General features: G+C 44.7%; 1 protein-coding gene across 6 annotated transcripts in view; it reads left to right on the top strand.

Annotated features, from left to right (window-relative positions):
• Positions 1-19881, top strand: part of LOC144763258 (zinc finger protein 773-like) — a 137773-nt gene that overhangs the window by 92990 nt on the left and 24902 nt on the right. For 5 of the 6 annotated variants that reach the window (XM_078648701.1, XM_078648705.1, XM_078648703.1 and 2 more), the window contains 2 exons: positions 6690-6788; positions 18096-18191. In XM_078648701.1, coding sequence (XP_078504827.1) covers positions 6690-6788; positions 18096-18191 — 195 coding nt within the window. The remainder of the gene's footprint in view (positions 1-6689; positions 6789-18095; positions 18192-19881) is intronic. The other variant, XM_078648704.1, reaches the window with a different exon arrangement.

The raw sequence follows: 19881 nt of genomic DNA, 5'->3' as shown, positions 1-19881 counted from the left end.
CCACAACTTTTTGCATTCAAGCTATTAGGCTTATCGGCCTATAATTAGCTGGATCAGTGCGGTCTCCCTTTTTGTAAATAGGTATAATTTCTGCTCCCCGCCATGTATCCGGCAGGGCAGTGCCTCTTGCAATAGCATTTGCCAGTAATTCAATGTACGGAACCCAGACTTCTCTATTATGTAAACAGAGATCAGCTGGTATTCTGTCGAGGCCTGGGGCTCTACCTTTGGGGATTAAGTTAAGGGCATAATCAACTTCTTTCCTGGTAAACAAAAGTGTACTATTAGTTAATGGACGAATGATTGGATCCAAAACAGTTGATGGGAAACAATTATCATTGGCAAACTGGGTCCTGAAATACTTTGTCCAGCATTCAGGAGGGACATGGTTTTCGGGCTGTGGTTTTTGATTCCCTTTGCCCCACCTCACCAGATGCCAAAAACCCGTCATGTCTCTGGACTTGCTTGCTTCTAGCAGATCGTCCCAATATTTGTTATCCCATACTTTTTTTGCTTCGAATTGCGTCCTTTTGTAATGTTTCCTGGCTCCCTTAATAGTCTCCTTATCAGTTGAGCGTACTGCTAAGGCTAATGATTTATACGCTAACCTACAATTTTTGTCATACCATGACTCGGGTTTCCGTCTTCCTTTGCCTGAATGTCTCTTATTTTGAATAGTAAAAAATTTACCTAATTTAAGAAAAAGGGTCGAGTGAATCTTAACTACCCTGTTATCGTAAACTGCATGGGATGATCCAGTATTTCAGAACTTTGACTAAATGTTGCTATTGACTTTGTTACAGTTAAATGGTTTATTTAAAAAAATAATCACCCTCACTGTATCTATCTATTGCCCTCACTCTATCTATCTATCGATCTATCTATCTATCTAGCTATCTATTTATATATCTATCTCTCTATCTATCTATCGCCCTCACTCTATCTATCTATCTATCGCCCTCACTCTAATTATCTATTTATCTATCTATCTATCTATCACCCTCACTCTATCTATTGCCCTCACTCTACCTATCGCCCTCACTCTATCTGTCTATCGTACTCACTCTATCTATCGCACTACCACAGCATCACTCAGCATCACCACAGCATCACTCAGGGGCAGCGCAACATCACTATGCGCTACCACAGCATCACTGAACGCCAAAGCATCACTCGTCGCCACCACAACATCACTCAGCGCCACCACAGCATCAATCTGTGCAACCGTTCAACAACAACTGGTTCAAATATGTTCTCTTACTATTTCAAGCTTTATTACAAATGTCACAAAAAGATGTTAATATTTCACTTCTGTTCTTGGATTTTCGTCACAATAAAATACACTGAACATAATCTTCACAAAAGTTATTTACAAAAGTTTAAGCTATTGCCATTATAAATTACAATAACTTTTATTTAAGTATTAATTATTAAAACAAAATTAAAAGCCATTGTTATTTGTAATATCAATACATCTAAGTCACGTAAATACAACACATATTGCATTACAAATGCTATAGGTGACACATTTGCGAAAGTTATTACTATTGGCATTATAAATGACAAAGCTATTAATTTCGCTATTTTCAAAACCAACACATAAATAAAAAATGTGTCATTTACAATACCAATAGCTCAAACGTTCCTAATGCGAGACCTATTGCATTGCAAAGGCTTGTTTTCTTTCTGTTGTGTTACATTTATACATTTGATGACACACAACAGTGCAACATTCTGATGAAACACTAAATCCACTCCCAACTTGGAGAGGTAGAGACAAAACATCAGTCTTTTGAAGCTCTGTATTAGGGTCATGAGTGTGTTTGCATATGCCGGCTAGGCAAGAACACCATTCCCTTCAGCCCTAGTTATTTCTGTATAAGTATGCACATCCAGTACAAGAAGATACAAGTTATTTCATGTGTACATATATTTAGCTTTTTGAAAAGCTACAATATCAACTCAGGTCCTGAAACAATAGCCCTGGTATGTCTTGAGAGCGCCATGCCTATATGACGAAACACTTGTTGTTTGAAGGAGATGTATACCACATTGAGAATGCTTGTGAAGAAATGAATTGAGAAATATTGGACAACTCATACTGAATTGTTATTTGCTCTTGTGTTATATTTATTGTTTTAAACTTAGCTGATATGTGATTAACACATGAACTTTGTAATGGTATGAAAGCGTATTCCAATTATTGTTTGGAATAAAGTTGGTATACCCTTGGACAACAGGTAAATAGTGCTTAGCACCCAGTGACATGTATTTTGATGACAACTTTTTATCTTTGTTATTACCTTTGAACTATATGAGATGCTTGGTCTAGTTATCCCTGGTTGCCTGCGTTCTCTTTTCTCCATCATGTGACATACAAATGACTCACCAGATGTTTAGGCAATTCAAGAAGTTTGAGAAGAGCTCAATAAGACTGCACAGGATTGCCCATGTACATGAATAGTTTTATTACAGTATATCCATATCAGCCTAATAAGCCCACAAGTTTCAAGCTATATTTAGGTCTGACACTAGCCAACACAATTTGATTTTGACTAAAATTACATTTTGAATGTACTTATAGGTGCTTTCAGCCATCCCTCTTCATCCATTGATCAGTTATTGTGCTGTGTACATTTTTCTTCTGTCCACTACAGCATACAGCATGGGACAGTGGGCCAGCCCACTCCACCCATTTCCTAGCTTCACTGTGAAAGACGGTATTCTTTCATTTGGAGCACATCCACAAAGTATTTCTCATTCAGTGTCACAGACTACACTTGAAATACGTGTTCATAAACACAAAGAATACCTTTGCTTTTAGGCACTGTTCTCTTTTTTTATATGGGTTAGTGCCCAGCGCCTCCCCCAATAATAACATTTTACAAAAAGCATAACAAAACAAATCAAGCATTAATGAAATCGAAAGGATTGTGCAAGAGCACAAATGGCATATTGTAGAAAGAGAGGTTACTAATAAACTTGATAAGAGGTAAATAGGTGAATAAAAAAGCATAAGTGGTTCAAGGGGGCCTGGATTTTCATTATCACAAACATGACAAGAACTTCAAGTTCTGAATAGTGCAGATCATTCACTCTATGTCACATTGGGGCCAACAAAAACAATTTTACATGCATTGTGTGCGTATGTGCATGTCTGTGAGTTGCCACATCGTAGGATTTTCCACATGTATCCTTTATAGGTGTTGCTTGCTTGAGGTATCATGCATCAGTAGGTGCTGTCATTTCCTTGCTGGTTTTGGGCCTAAAGCCTTGTGCTGGCTAGTGGGCCATCCAAGCCTTGAGTAGTTGATTTGCTGAATTAAAAACTATGATTATTATTCCACCAGCAGGCCTTGTGTACCAATAGGAAGCATTGCCGGCAGATCTGAGTGTTTGATGGAGAAGGCCTGGTACCTTGCTTTTAGGTTTCACCTGTGACAGCCCGTTTGCTGCACTGCACACACTCTTGCTGGCAAGAGACATTGTATACAACAACTGGCAAGCAGCATCCCCCTCACCCCCATTGTGTACGTTTGTTTGCTTCATTGTCATTCTTATCTGCTGCCTTCTAATTCTCTAGCGCCTGCTGGCTTCACTTCCTCTTCTTTAGGCTGGAGCATGAGCCAAGTACTGATGCTTCAGCTTGATTGCTCGCCTTCCGCTGATCATCTGTGATTGAGGTACTGTTTTTATTTTTTCATCCTCTCCTGTCATACTGTTCTAAGAGTATACTTGCAATTTTACTTGAATGACAGAAGCTCCCTTGCCATAGATGGCACTGTGAGCAGTGCAGTGTTATTGGAAATGACTGGCCAGGAGTATGGAGTCAAGTGTTCGGAGAGCTATACTCATTTGGTCCCTTAGGCAACGTTGTCTCCTATCTTGCAGCTTCATTTTGGATTCTTTTCTGCATTCAGAGTAGTGAAAGTAGGGCTCACGGGTAGATTCCATTTACTTAGTTTAGACAAGCTATCATAAGGGCTATAATGGCCTTCAGCCTCTGTGAGAAACCTTGGTGAGAGAAAATACTTTTGAGAGTTCACATGATTTAAAAAGAGCTTCTTGGTTAGCTTTTGTAATGTAACAGTGGAGTCCATGATCACGCTCCGATTTCTTACATCAGTGTGTTGTGGTAGACCCGCTTCCTGGGGCCAGATAGTTGTAGGCCCTGAGGTGAGATGGTTGTAGGATGCTACTTCCGCCATTTTCTGCAGGGTACCATCTTTGATTTGGAAGAGATGAATTTAGACAATTATTCAATAAGTGGCCTTATTGACCACTGTCTTGATTAATGTTGCTATATTATTAAAAATTAGAGACTAGTTCGTTTATAATAGTAACCATTTTGTCTTTTATTTTGATCTTGGAGTATAAATTCTATAGTTATCAAGAAAGTACTACGTGCATTAACCGCTGCTCCTCTATTCTTTTTATGGGCTAATATATTGTATGGGATTGTAATTGCATTATTATAAAGTGCATTATACTCCTGAAGCATATTAGCGGAGTGGTAGCACACACTGCACTGTGAGTGAATGCTTGAATGGAAAAGTACTTATTTGAAGTAGGGTCTGTGTGGGAAGTCTTTTGGTGTTGTGCGTGAGAGACCAAAGTGGTGCTTCTTTCTGAGCTCATAACACCTAGGCATGTGACTCCAGGAATAGGCATGGAAGATTGAACCGAGCATGTTACATTTATTTAATGTTGTGCCTTATTCAGTGACAAAGGAGGAGACCAAGCCATACAGCCAATCATGGCAGGCACTCCATGTTATATCGTGCTTCCATAGGTGAGTGACCCGTAACTATGCACTGTGTACAGTCAGCCCAGGGTAAATGATCTAGAAAGTCAATCAAGTATCAACGGGGAATAACCTACAGGCATGCACAGGCGTAACGCTGCCAAAATAAATGCCTTTTAGGGTTGATCCAGGAGCTGCTGCAGGACTGCACTAGTTACAGGCAGACATAGATACAAATCTACAGCATCGAGCCAGGATTATGCGAGACCGACACACTGGATACAGGAAGACAGGATACATTCTTAAAGGGATCTATCTAGAAGCGACAAAAGAGCAGCCCACAGCATGCACTGATTATAGTCAGCAAGCATACATCCAACACCATTAATGCCTAAGGGGTCCACTCAGGATTGAGAACGGGAAGACTTTGGCTTGCAAAGGATACAGGCACCCATCGTAAATATTAGAAAGAGTATGTTCAGGAGTGACAAAGATTAACATGCAAGCATGCACACGAGAAATGCAGCTAGAGTGAATGCTAATGAAATCCAGGATGAGATCTGAGATTCACTAGGTGGTGGGAGCTATAGAAGTGTGCATGGCTGTGGTTCGACACAGCACCCAAGAGGGTTGTTTTCTTCATCCCCATTGTTTTTCAGCATTTTATAAGCAGGGATTCGGCTATGGTGTGGATTTCCTGTGCAAGAGGTGACTGGAAGGAGGTACTGAAGGGAGATGGGCAGATATGCTCTCGACGTTATTAGCTGATGCGCGAAATATTAGAGGTGACTGTCAAGGCGTGCATCATGCCCAGTAGGTACTTCTGATACTAGACCAAAACTGGAAATTGGTTACACCTTTTGCTGGGAGAGGGGCTTCTGGAGCTCTTAGAAGAAGTGCCATGCCCCCACCTTCATTTCCAGCGGACAATAGGACATGTACTTGCTTGTGCCTGAGAGGTAATGTTACTTGTGTCAATTTGCTATAAGCATCTAGTTGTTTGGAGACCACTTCCGCATACACTGGAACAGTATTTTGTTGCATGTGTCAGGTGTCTTCCACTTTATCTCTATTTCCCATGGATTAAATGCACTGGATGCACGATGACATGCTTACCTTATACCAAAATTCTGAATGTTTCAAAAGAAACCGGGCTCAACCATTCATGTATTCACTGTCTCCTTTGACGCCCCTGGCAGTTTAGCATGGCCATTCAATCTGTAGCCTAAATATCCCGTTGTCGTTCAAGAATAGGATTAACGCGTCTGCCAGGGATGCTACTTGGGAAGTACACACTTTATCCCATCACAAACCTTACTGTCCATAATTGTTGAAAGGGGCTGTGATTTGTGGGGCTCCATGCTAAGGAAAATGGTAAAAAAAAAATAGTAATGCTACAAGTGCAGATTATACATGTCAAAGAAAATTCTGTCTCATTTTTTTGTTGGAATCTAAAAGTGTTTATTGCAAAACTTACATGATCTGTTACTCACCTGGGAATCTCCATACATCAGCTATGGAGCCAAGATTCCGGCACAGGATAAAACTCCAATGTATATCCTATTACACATTCGGTTTTAATACTGATCCCATTACAAAATTCCCACCAAGAGATCAAGCAGGTGCCTTGCTGAAGCCATGATAATTAGTAGATGGCCTTCTCGACTAACAAAAAATGTTAACTGTTTCAGCTGAGCAAGCTAAATTCAGCTTTTATATCAAGACATAGCATACCTACCTCCCATAGACAGCCACGTCTGAAAGGCTAAGTTATAATGCTCAAGAAAACTTGTCAGAAGCGGGTTACCATTACTCTAAGAAATGCAAATGCATTCAAATCTTCTACACACAAGCAGTTCTCCATAAAGAAGATATGAATGATTTTATAGAATTTCTGATATCAGAGAAGTTTTTCAATCAATTTCTGTGCTGTTTTTACTGTTAGCACCTGATCCTGTCATCACATCTGTATTTTCACTAAATGAAAAACCACGAGATGAAATGAATTTTCATGAAGAACCAGAGCCTGAAGAAGAAAACATAGGTAAGAATGATAGACTTGGTGCCCAAATGCAAGAAATAATGTGTGGTATATCCACTGTTATCAGCCAGCCCTTTTTTAGGTCTCGCCTACGCGGCGCACATGCGCTGCGTAGGCAAAAAGACCTTTTGCAATTGATTCACTTTTCGCCCTTAAAATGTGCACGCATTCCATTGCCTTCAATGGCAACGCATGCACGTTTGGCGATTCCCTTGAGGGAGCGAGCTTTACACTATATGTTTGTAATTAACTTACAAACATTTGGTGCTCCTGGCTCGCTCCCGCTAGGGAAACATTTTGTGTGCCTCCCACTTTCCCCCACTTGTGAGCGCGAGGCGTGCACGCTTGTTTTGACAATGCTTTTAACTTTCGCACAGGTAAATTGATGTTCCGCCAGATCCCTCATACTAAAGGTTGCGAATGTGGCAGGTATGATTACTCGCAGCCTGTGTTATTAAATATGTTTGTCAGTCTCGGAAGGGGAGTGTCCGACGCTGCATGCCAGTTTAATATTGTGACACTCTGCGTTGCCTCGATGAACTGGTACTGGGAAAAGTCACCTGGGTCTGCCTCGGTCATCCAATTGAGAGGCTGCAGCGCCACCTCCAGTATGTTCTGCCTAACAGCCTTGGCCTTTTGTCAATTTTTCTCTAGTTTTTTGTTTGAAAGTGAGTGAGCCCTTTCTGTTTTTGAGCTGCACAGTCATGTACTTTGGGTGTAAAAATAACAGTGTTCACCCGGTACCACTAATGTGACCAGTACCTGGCACACGCAAAAGAAAATCTGTGGGGGGCGAGGCGGCTAAACGTGACCTAAAGGTTGCTGAAAGTGGCATGCCCTACAGCAGGTACATTAACCGACAAAGCAATAGTATTGCCATTCAAACCTGTGGCCAGCATATTAGATAAATATTTGCCCAGCAGGTACATTAATTATCTGGTCTAATTTAAAAGTGGTAAAACCAGAGATATAACCGTGGATCGGCGTCAAATGACACCAAACTCTCTCATCAGTATAAGTGATGTGGGGAGGAGGGGGTGTGGGGAGGCAGCACATATAGCAAGAAAATCACTCCGTCTTTATTCCATTTTTCTGGTGTGATACTCTGAGGGTTGCTTGAAGGTTGCAGGTTTGAATCCCAGCTCTACAAGGTCAGCCGTTCATCTTAATGGGATCGATCAAATCAGCTCCGTGGAATAAACTGGTTGGCTGTGTTAACAAGGGCCCGCGTGAATACAGCAACCACAAATATTTGTGTAAGATTTGGATGAATTTCTGTACTATATGAGGGAAAGTACGCGTCGCTTCAAAATGATGACATTCAGGCAGGAATGGAGTTGGCTTTTGTAATCGCAGCTCTGGAAATATCTTGGTACATTGGCACTGGAGAGAACGTCTGCCTCTATGCCAGCCCTGTTCCGCTGTGCCATTCTCTCAACAGCACTTCACACACTTTCTGTCATTTCAGGAGAGGAAGACACAGAAATCCGACAGCAATGACTGCCCTCTTGTGGCCACTTTTGGTATCGGCATAATGTGCGATTTTAGAGTTTTTTACACCCTGCCCCCACCTCCCCATTTTTTAGGTATCGCCTACGCATTGCGCATGCGCTTCATAGGAGACCTTTAGCCATCGTAATGCTCTTTTTCGATGCACATACTCGTGCTTGTGGTGGAATCCACCTTGCGGGAGCGAGCAGGAGCGCGCCACAAGCATGAGTATGTGCTTCAAAAAAGAGCAGACTGCGCGGGCGCACACGCTTGCAGGCACGCACCACTCCCGTGCTCACCTACTGCGCCTCCTCTCTCTCGCGCGCGCGCAGCTCTTGCTGCCGCCTGGTCACCTGCTGCCTTTTGTTCAGGTCTGCAAGACACATCCTCATTACTCATGGTGGCCTTTATTACTTTACATTGTGATATCCTTGTTACTTTCCTTCTTGATGGTCTTATTACTCAAGATGGCCTTGTTACTTTCAGTTGCGATATCCTCATTACACGTGATGGCCTCGTTACTTTCAGACATGATAACTGCTATGCATCTTGGTTGTTTGAGTTTTCATCGTTTTTTTATTTCATCTCAATATTTTCTGACCTCAGTGCTTCGATGAGATTTCAATGCATTGGATTTAAATAATTTTACTTCGCGGCAGAAGTGCCCCTTGCGCTGCTCAGTACCTAGAAGGATAATCCACATTTGATATCAAAACCAGTACGCACGCACCAGTCCCAGGCTCACCTCCTGCGCCCCCTCTCTCTTGCACGCGCAGCTCTTGCTACCGCGTGGTCACCTGCTGCCTTTTGTTCTAGTCGGCAAGACACATCCTCGTTACTCATGGTGGCCTTTATTACTTTACATTGTGATATCCTTGTTACTTTCCTTCTTGATGGTCTTATTACTCAAGATGGCCTTGTTACTTTCAGTTGTGATATCCTTGTTACACGTGATGCCCTTGTTACTTTCAGGCTTGATAACTTCTATGCATGTTGGCTGTTTGAGTTTTCAGCACTTTTTTATTTCATCTCAATATCTTCTGACCTCAGTGCTTCGATGAAATTTCAATGCACGGATTTAAATAATTTTACTTCGCGTCAGAAGTGCCCCTCCTGCTGCTCAGTACCTAGTTGGATAATCCACATTTTATATCAAATCCCGTTATCAGCTTGACTTTCAAAAGGGAATAATTTGGGATCAAAATGATGAAAGTTGCTGTCAGTCCGGGATCTCTTTGTGTGGCTTCTCGTTATCTTGCGCTTTTTTTGCTCTTCCGTTCATGCTTTTATTCTTTCTTCTCTCTATTTCTCTTTCTTTTACCCCTTTAATCAATATACCTTTCAGTAAAAATGAAATACAGGAGTTACCACACCTGATTCACATAAACATAGTGATTCACAACACCTCTCTCTCTCTACCTCGCTCTCTCTACCTCTCTCTGCCTCTCTCTGCCTCTCTCTCTCTCTCTCTCTCTCTACCTCTCTCTCTCTACCTCTACCTCTCTACCCCGCTCTCTCTACCTCTCAACCTCTCTCTCTCTACCTCTCTCTCTCTCTACCTCTACCTCTCTACCTCTACCTCTCTACTTCTCTACCTCTCTCTCTACCTCTACCCCTCTCTACCTCTCCGGCTCTCTCTACCCCTCTCTACTTCTCTACCTCTCTCTACCTCTCTCTCTCTCTACCTCTCTCTCTGTACCTCTACCTCTCTACCTCTCTCTCTACCTTTAACTCTCTACCCCTCTCTCTCTACCTCTAACTCTCTACCTCTCTCTACCTCTCCCTCTACCTCTCCCTCTACCTCTCTACTTCTCCCTCTACCTCTCTACCTCTTTCTACCTCTCTCTACCTGTCCCTACCTCTCTCTACCTCACTCTACCTCTGTACCTCTCTCCCTCTACTTTCTACCTCTCTACCTCTACATCTCTCTCTACCCCTCTCTATCTCTCCCTACCTCTTTACTTCTCTACCTCTCTCTACCTCCCTCTCTGCGTTTCTACCTCTACCTCTCTCTCTCTACCTCTCTCTATCTCTCTCTACCTCTCTCTACCTATCTACCTCTCTCTACTTCTCTTTCTACCTCTCTACTTCTCTCTCCCTCTCTCTACCTCTCTCTACACCTCCTCTCTACCTCTCTTCCTCCCTCTCTACCTCTCTCTCTACCTCTCTCTCTCTCTCTCTCTCTACCTCTCTCTACCCCACTCTCTCTCTACCTCTCTCTCTCTCTACCTCTACCTCTCTCTACCTCTCTACCTCTCTCTACCTCTCTCTCTTGACCTCTCTACCTCTCTCTACCTCTCTACCTCTCTACACCTCTCTACCTCTATATACCTCTCTACCTCTCTCTCTGCCTCTCTCTCTCTACCTCTCTCTACCTCTCTACACCTCTCTACCTCTCAACCAGTTGAATTCCGGGAAGCCCAAACCATCAGTATTTAAAATCTGCGCGTCAAACGTGGGTAGGATGAGCTGTGCAGCTCAGAAAGGAATGTTCTTTTTACATAATTTGTATTTAATAGAATTGGGAAGCAATAGAACAGTCTCACAGTTGAGATAGGGATTCACATTCACTGGTGACCGCTTTTGAATTGGCTTTAAAACCACTCAAAGATGGCTGCAGCGTATACGTGGGATGCAGTGGACTAAGTGGCAGCCGGAGCTTGATAGCACAGCTTGTCCTTTAAAAAAACAAAACAAGCATTGGCGAAGACAGTAGGTCCCCCCTTTGGGACCTTATAAGTGTTTAGTTATCCAGTACAATATCCTTGGTGCAACAACATCAAGTGTTGCATGGCTGAACACTTAAAAGGTCCCAAAGGCGAGACCTTTTGGCTATGCCAATGCTTACTGTTAAATACTGACGGTGCCTCATTTAAGGTGGTGTTGTGTTTCGATTTATATACCGTATATAGCTTTCCCGATTTATGCCCTTATATAGGCACAATTCACTTTGCCATTATTTACGCATAGATATCCAATCCTTATTTAGGCATCATCCATGCTAACCAAATACAGGCATGGCCACCTACATCCGTCTATCCACGTCACAAAGAGTTCTTGGAAAACCAGACTCTTATGCCTTTAGGACTTCCCCTTGCTTGGATTATTGATTTCTCCAAGAACTCATTTATTATGCATGAACATCTATTCCTTAGGGGTTCATTGATGACGTTCCTCTGCCTGACTTTTACGTCAATACTGGCATTCCTAAACACCTTCAAGGTATAAATATACCCACACTTGCCATGGCAAGTCACAGCTGCATACTTGCACAGCTCGCCACGGCAAGTTCGGAAGGAAGTCGAGTCCCCGCCTGACGCACTGACCAAACGCTGTCATCCTCCTCGCAGAGAATCCAGCTCCAGGGTTTCTGACTCCCCTTGGGGGTGTTAGTGATCGAGAAATGGAAAGAGGAACCAACCTCTCTCATTCTAAGGTATGGAGCAGACTAGAACCTAGAGGGACTTTTGGCAAATATTGGCAACATCAATCCCAACTATAGCTAAACTAGACTATAGAAAAACAGCACCTACTTCTTACCTCGTACTTCACTTAGGTTAGGTACACTGGGGTAGAACTAGCTAGAAGCACCAGATGAGTATTCACATTTTAGCCTGTTATTTATGTATGTATTTTTATGAATATATGTCATAGTTACAAACCATGCTATTGCAGTATTATTTTATCTTACTGCTAACGCTGTACGTATTCTACTTCGCATTCTGTCTTACGATTGTAGCAGTTCATATCTCTTGCGCGAGAAATAAGACTGTTCAATAAACCCTTTTTATTGAAACCTCCGTCTACCTATTTCTGTGTAAACTCTGTAGAAGGGAAGCATGTACGATTGACTGAGTGAAACTGTTATCTATTCTTTCCACGATTCTGAGACTGTTCCGATTCTAAGGGAAACAATGTTGTCATGTTTATGCGGTTGTCAGAAACTAATACCTTCTTGTTTATTCGAGAAGTTTCTAGTGACCTCTTAGTTAGCTGGCACACACAAGTAATTAAGTTTAATGTACTCGATAGAGGCATACTGACCTCAGTCCTATGCAACAATTATAGTGTATATTATTCCGATGCCAAAGCCTATCAGGGATATAGGACCTACACTACAGTGGAAAAAGCAGTGACTCTGGGCCTGTTGTACAAAACCCTCTGCGGTTGCAAACCCAGCAGTTTGTAAAATCCCTGGGCTTGCGACTGCAAAAGTTTTTTTTAACATACTACTAAAAACCCTTTTGCATGTCAGAAGATTCTTTTGAATTTAAGAGAGGGATTTTGTAACTCTTTCTGATTCGCAAAAGTGAGGGGTCCTGAAAGGTGTATCCTGTCCCATTTACAAGTCATGACGAAAGGTATGTATCAATGGTTTGTGACGACAACTTCGGAAAACTTCCCTGTGTGTGTTTCAGAAGGTTGTGGCCCTTGGGAAGAGTTGAGGTGTCACCAAAAAACAAATAGTAGCATGTAGTCACATTTTTCCTACACACCTCTTCATTTGCTGTCAATTAGCAGTCCCACAAACGAGGAATAGTGAAATGTGAGTGTAGTTCTTTCAAAGGCTCTTCTCTGGGTGCACCTGAGGCTGTATCAGGGCTTTTTACAGGACTCCGTACATTCCTAACTCAGGCGTAGAAGAGAGCAGTGCATCCATTTTCTACAAAATCATGCTGTTTACAGAGCATCTGCTAGCTCAGTAATGGTATGAATAGGCAAACAAATGGCTGCTAGTGCAGCTTGAACCCGCAGAACAGCACCACCACTAAACCTGGAGGGAAGAGCCCTGAGAGGCCACGGAGCAAAGTCATAGAACCCCATCCATGTACCATTTATGACACAGTTGAAATACTAAACATTTAGAAGGCCCTGACTGAGTTCAACCTGAAGCTATTTTACAGACTTTGTTCGTGGGCACAGTTGGGGTCAGCTTCCCCTGTTGGAGGCTATTGTTAGATACATCTAATTAGCCCTGTAATAGTCTCCGTCATTTGTCTTGAAATCACTTTAAAGCAGGAGTTTGGCTACAATTGTCCATATCAAAATAAATTAAGTAACCCCTTCGCTGCACACGTCGTCCAATGGCCGTCGCAAGCACTACCTCGTTAGTGCTGCAAACGTCTGTTGGCCGACGCAGCCCCGCCCACTCATGTAAACCGCTGCACCGCTGCAGAATTCGCGCCGCGGTTAAGCAGTAAAATAGTTATAATAATAATACTCTTTATTCGCCAGTAGATACAGCCATAAAAGAAACAGTTTAACAAAAGACTCAGTGCATCAAATCCATGTAATGACTGCATACAACCATGTATACTGGTTTATAAAATATCCAAAAAACAGCTAAAAACATTAAGCAAACGCTCGGGGCAATTAGCAGAAATTGATAAACAAAGGTAGCGTATAGATAGTCCACGTTAATCAACAGGGATTTGTTATATTTATAGCAGCATAACATTGTGCAGATACGCAAAGGAATAATAACAATTAATCGCCTCTAGAGCATCTCAACCTTAAGGCAGATCTTAAAAAGTTGCTAACACAAAAAAGTGTATAAACATTAGGTAAAAGCTGTAAAAACAATAAGGTGACACGAACATGTCTCAACCTCAGATCTTTTATAAGCCCTTTGAGAAACGCTCTTCTGGGATGCGAGAAATAGTTATAGAAGTAAATAAAATGGAGGGTATCCTGTGGAGACCTTGAGTTGCAGCCACAGGCACCTCTAGCATCCGTGTGTGGAACCAAGCCTGAAGGAGAGACCAGTAGATGGTGAATTTGATTCAGTCTAAAATGAGTGATTAAAAATCTGTTGTGCTCACTTGTTAAAACAGATAAATAGGGCTCCATACCTTGCACAGAGTTTACCAAAATGTGCGCTCTTACCGAGGGTAATTAACCACTTGGCTGCTAAGGTACATCCCCCTCTTCCCATTGACTTTCCATTGAAATCAATGGAAACTCCATGACGAGTTACCCTTGTCATTAGCACTGAAGGGGTTAAGTAGTTGAACGTGACATGTGTCTTGTACAGGAGGCTGATCTCCATGTAGGTGTGGCTGGTATCTCACAGACGAAATGCCGAGTTCTTGGGTAATTTGTAATTCTTCAATTCAGGCAGGAATTCAAGAAACCAAACCCACTGTAAGATTTTTAAAAACATTTAATAGCATAGAATGAGATAAAGCCCGTTTAATACAATATTCCATGAGGGATAAAGTAAAGGGAATGTAAATATAGACAATAACAATAAAATAGCCTTATGCTTTTCTTTCCATTCAATACGGTGGTGCAGGAGATCCAGACTACGTATTGTCCTTTGGTTCCACCCAGAAAGAGCAGTTCAGCATCTGTTCAGCACTTTTGCTCCCAGCCTGTACTTAATTTTTCCCTAACAGATAAAAGTAGTTGTCCTTGTGAGAACATTCCACGTCAAGTGGTATAGCTTAGTCAATGAGTTTCTGGGCATCGAACTTGTATATATTCAACAGCAAGTGTGCCAACACATTCTAGAGCCTATCTCTATTTGCCGCTGCTCCAAAGCCATCACATGGGGTGATTCTCACTAATCCTTGCAGTTGAGCCCATCCAGCTGTCATCTCACTCCTCTCCCCAGCTCTTCCCCTGCCACCTCTGTTCAGGCAATATCCCCCTCAGTGACTGCATGCTCAGGGATCCAACCATTAAATTTGATGACCCCGGGGGAGGAGCCAAGATGGCGCTCGGAGCGGACGTGTAGTCCCTCGGCTCCGGAGACCGTCTCCGCCTTTAAGCTTCTCCTGCCTGATATCCTGCGATATAGTGACTGATTTCGACAACGGAAGCGATTCACTGACCCGTGACGAAATCCTGAAGTGTTTGCTCCTTGGCAAGTTGGAGAAATACTTGGGCGCAGCTGGCGGCCCGCATCGGCGTATGGACCGGGACCTCGCGTATCTATCGGAGCTGGCCATCAGACAAGCTCCTCCGGACTTGGTGACGGTGAGGTCCCGCTTTGCAGCTCGCATCGACCAGCGGACCCTGTACTCGCATCCTGTTGCGCTTTTTGCCCTGCGGCGCTTGCACCAGGCTACAACTTTGACGCTACGGACACTCGCGTTGTGCTTTGTGTGCTTATTGTCTGCATTTCGCCCCGCTACTAGCGCTGGACTTCCGACCTGCCCAGGTACTCGAAACTGAGCGGAGGGCGTATTTATCAGACTGCACTACTGTTTGCACTCAGGCTCCGGCATCGGCCTTCGTAGCACGCTTGGTTGTCCTTCTGTGGTGCGCGCCTGCTTTTACCCGGGGTCTCCCTGCCCAATGCTATGGCGGACATGCTGCTGTGTGTCGTGGGTGATTGGCCGTGAATGATGCTTTTGGCCTCACCATGTGGAGAACCGTGCCTGATACACTGTGTGCCCCCTCTTACAGCTCTGGGAGCGTTTTGGAAGCGGTCCTCTCCTTCCAATCTGAGGTTCTACGCTCTGGCTGCGCCCTGTTGGACAAAATGGAGGACATCCTCAGTTTTTCCACTTGCCCTAAAATGGCCGCCTCGCAGGGACTCAGCACCGCTCTTTGTTCCACCATCGCCTGTGCTCCGGTGGTGTCCACTGGAGTTGCTGGCGCTCTCGTGATCCCAAGTCTGTCGCTGCCATTAGTCGCGGGAGAGTGGCTCCCGACATCGTATCTTTTGGAACCTTGGCGACGACGCAAGCCCTCCTTCCTCGCCATGTTTGCTGACCCCCGAGACTCGCTCCGAGAAGAGAGGTGCGCAGAGCTTTCCCTCCCTGCCCTGGCTACTCTGGGAGTGTTTGTGATGGCATACTCGGCGTTTTCTTTGGGACTCCTAGACTTCATCGCCCTGCCTGCACCTGGTCCCCTACAACGTGGTTTCTTCCCTGGCTTGCCGTCTACGCCTGCATTGGCTGCGTGGATCTGTGGTGGTGCGGAACGAACGGGACAAGGATAGACGCTTCCATTATTGGACTGCTGGATTTTGATTACGGATCGTGACGGATGGGGGCATGTTATTGGTACTTTGTTTATTGATATTGCCGCGGTGCTCCACTCTGTGCTCTGGGACCGTGGTATGCCATTGGGGCTACTGTTTCCTGTTCCTGTGCTATTCGGGTGGGCGGGGCGGCGAGGGATCTAGTCTCTTTCAGTGACTCGGACATGCATCGTTGGGGATAGAAGATTATAGCGGGGGTTTGTACTTGGATTGGGTGTTATTGCCTTACAGATACTGCGCGCTGCTGTTGCGCCTTCATTTTCTCTGCTTATTGGACATACTGTACTTGTTGAGTGTCAGACCGCTGTAGGAACTATTGGTACGACATGGTGGAGCTGGGGGACGGGTAGTGGGCTCCTCCCCACTTTTCTTTTTTCCGAGAGTTTTAGGATTCTCTCCTTTTCTCACTCTCTATCTTTCGGGACTCCTTTTCTTGGGCGACAGGCACACTGCTAGGGGGGGTTAGGCCGTAGCCAGCTGCAGGGGTGCAGGGTGGGGGGTACTTAGGGGGGGGGATGCTTTCTTTTTGTTTTTGTTTTTTCTTTCTGTTCTATGGGCCTACTATTCTTTTTCCCTTTTTCCTTCCCTGGGGTTTAGACGCTTCCTTCCTGGGTGCCACGCAACGACTCTGATGTTTGTTTATGCTTCGAGATTACCTATCCTGATTGTTTTCTGCCGGTGTCGTCCTGTTGCACCACGTTATCCTGTTCATGTCTATTCTACAAGGAAAACTTTTAAAACTAGACCTTATTCCTTCTGTAATGGATCCTTTGTACTTCAGTAAATTGTGATGTACTGTATATATGAGCCATAGGGCTCTTGTTGCTTTATACTTGCCTTTCCTAATGAATAAAGGTCTTTAAAAAAAAAAAAAAAAAAAATTGATGACCCCATTCTCCTGTCTCACTGCCTCACTGCAGCATCTCAGAGGTCTCACAAAGAACCCAAACAGGCAGTACCATTTATTGGAATTTTGAGCGCTCCATTGAAGACAATGGAGTGCTCGGGGCTTCTAATGGCTGGTAGAAGCCCGAAGCATCAACATTCCAATGTTTGTTCACAGCAACAGCTTTGAACAGAGGCCTGAGGGAGCTTGAGGGATTTCAATCCCCTGGGGTTCCGTGAGCTATTGTTTTACAAATGAGAACATTCTGCCCTCTGGGGGCGGAAGGTTCTAATAGCCTTAGAGTCCTCTGTAGCGTGCCTTCGGCTCAGGTCACTGCTACAGGCAATTCCCGCTGGGTGCTGAAATCTCCAGATATGCATTGTTCATGACAAGGCCAGCGCGTCATAAGCACAGCTCCAGTAGTACTGCATGGCGAGCTGACCTTGTCATTAGCATGGAAGAGGTTAACACTGGAGCAGGCTTTTAATGTCCGGGAGAGCCTGTTACTGCGGGCTCTAAGGTTACAATGTCTCTCAGTAGCATGATTGAGCTATGCCGCTCTGCCTATATTTGGGACTTAAACTCGTCCTGCAGTTCATTCAGGAAAAGTGTCACCAAATCCCCCACCGGCATTTGCACTCTTGTGTCCTGTTTCCTCCACAACAAGAAAGGGGACCCGTGCAGTGGCATGGCTCGCATAGACTTCAAAAATGTTTGCCAGGGTGAACTGTGTATATCTGGTAATCTCTCTTTGTTATGCTCTGTTGCGTCCATAATGATTGAATATGGTTGGGTGCAAACAAAGCTGCACTGTTTCAGGTACTTAGTTGTCTAATTTGAATCGCAATTTTGCTTGACTTTGTGTTCAGAGCAGGTTTCCAATTTACCCGCTGGGGTGTGTTTAATTATTAATTTTGCATATTGTTTTGCTCAATAACAGCTGATCCAGTTATCACATTTGTGTGTTCACTAAGTAATGAACCTGAGGATGAAATTAATTTCCAAGAAGAGCCAGTGGCTGATTGTCGCACTATGGGTGAGTAAGAATTGTGGTCAGTACTGAACAATGAAGTGCATGAAGCTGTATCTTATTTGTCAAATATTGGGAACAATTCACATTACTATTGTCCCTTTCTACAGTATTATTCTTTTTGATAGATTATTAGACTATAAATATTGTTTCTTCTAATACTGGATGATGTAATTATGACTTTGAAAGTTCCCCACATAATGAATTCCAGCACGAAACATGTAATTTCTGCACTTGATTCACTGACTTCGCCACACAAAACGTTAGACCAATCTAATACATGCAAATACACCATTAAGTGTGCATGGAGGAGGCAAAAATGGATGTATGGTGGAACCATACATGCCTTTTCAATGAAGTCTTTACCATGCAATGTCTTTACCACGCATTGCCTTTACCACGCAAGTCTTAACCAAACATATGCCTTTAATGCGCATGCCTTTACAACCAAATTATAAGTATATGGGGGCGTGGCTTGGACAGCCAACATGGTGGATGCAACTCTGTAAAGCTCTGCACGTCCACGCTAAATAAATTAACTAATCAATCCTAATCCTGTGTTGTGGAGCACATCGGCTGTGGCGCAGACTGGGAAGACGGCTGGAGCATCCCTTCTTGGCCGGGGAGTGTGAGGCGGTGACCCCCTGCCGGTGCATTGCACATCGGGAGGCACGGCGCAGTCGGGGCCCGTCAGAGGCCGTTACGTGCCCGGCGCTCAGGCCCCTGATCCGACAAGCAGCTGGGAGAGATAGGGGCCAGGTCGAAGTCCCGAAGGTGAGGGGCGGACACTCGAAGCCCGGCGCTGAGGGAACGGGCTGTGGTCGCTGCGGTGATCCGTGTGCCAGGGTGTAGCTGCAGGCCCCCAACAACTCCCTGGGTGTGTATGTCTTCCGGCTCGGCCTGCGGCTTCCCGTGTGGCGCAGTTTCCTTGGACATCTCTTTTCCCGAATGCCCCTTGGGGCGGCAGCGGCGGAGTCATGCTTGTGCGGTGTGCAGCCTGGACGGAGCCTCATCGCTTTAAGTAATTGCTGCACCCAGGACCTTCTCCCCCCTCTTTTTCTGGATTCCTTACACTGAATGAAGTGGCGCAACACCCGGCTGGCACCTGCTATCGTTGCTCCTGAACTGTTGACCCCGGCTGGGAACTCAAGCAGACATAGAGGAGGGCTGTGCTGTCGAGCGCTCTGGTTTCACACTTGAACCTGAAATGAAGAGCCCGGTGGTCCAGAACATCTATATAGTGCCAGAAGAGGGAGGGCCTTGGCTACAGTGCTGCGCCGGAGGCCTGAGAATGGGCTGGGGCGCACCGCGGGCTGGTGGTCCGGCAGGTCTGGTCCCACAAAGGGGCCTACTTGGTCGGCCGGCGTGGGCTGCTGAGGCGGCCAGGCTAGGCTTGGTGCGGCTTGCGGCCCAGGGCAAGCCGCATTCTGTGAGGCCCAGTCTGCGGAGGTGTTCCGTGGCCCAACAACAGAAACGCCTGGGCTGCTACTTAGTGGTTTGCAGTAATTTCCTAACCAAGCGATGCTCCCAGCCATAGAAACCTTGCGGCTCCCTCCTACCTACTGTCATGACAGGCCAGGAGGTGCAGGCACCAAGCAGAGCACCCTCTACCACTACACTATGACCTCGAGCTGCGCCATCGAAGGAGACACTGGTGGTGTGGTGCCAGATATCGCAGCGCTTCGGTTGGGGATCA

The sequence above is a fragment of the Lissotriton helveticus genome, chromosome 6 (genome assembly GCF_964261635.1).
Source record: "Lissotriton helveticus chromosome 6, aLisHel1.1, whole genome shotgun sequence".
Lineage (NCBI taxonomy): Eukaryota > Metazoa > Chordata > Amphibia > Caudata > Salamandridae > Lissotriton > Lissotriton helveticus.
This window is presented reverse-complemented; position numbering and strand designations above follow the sequence as displayed.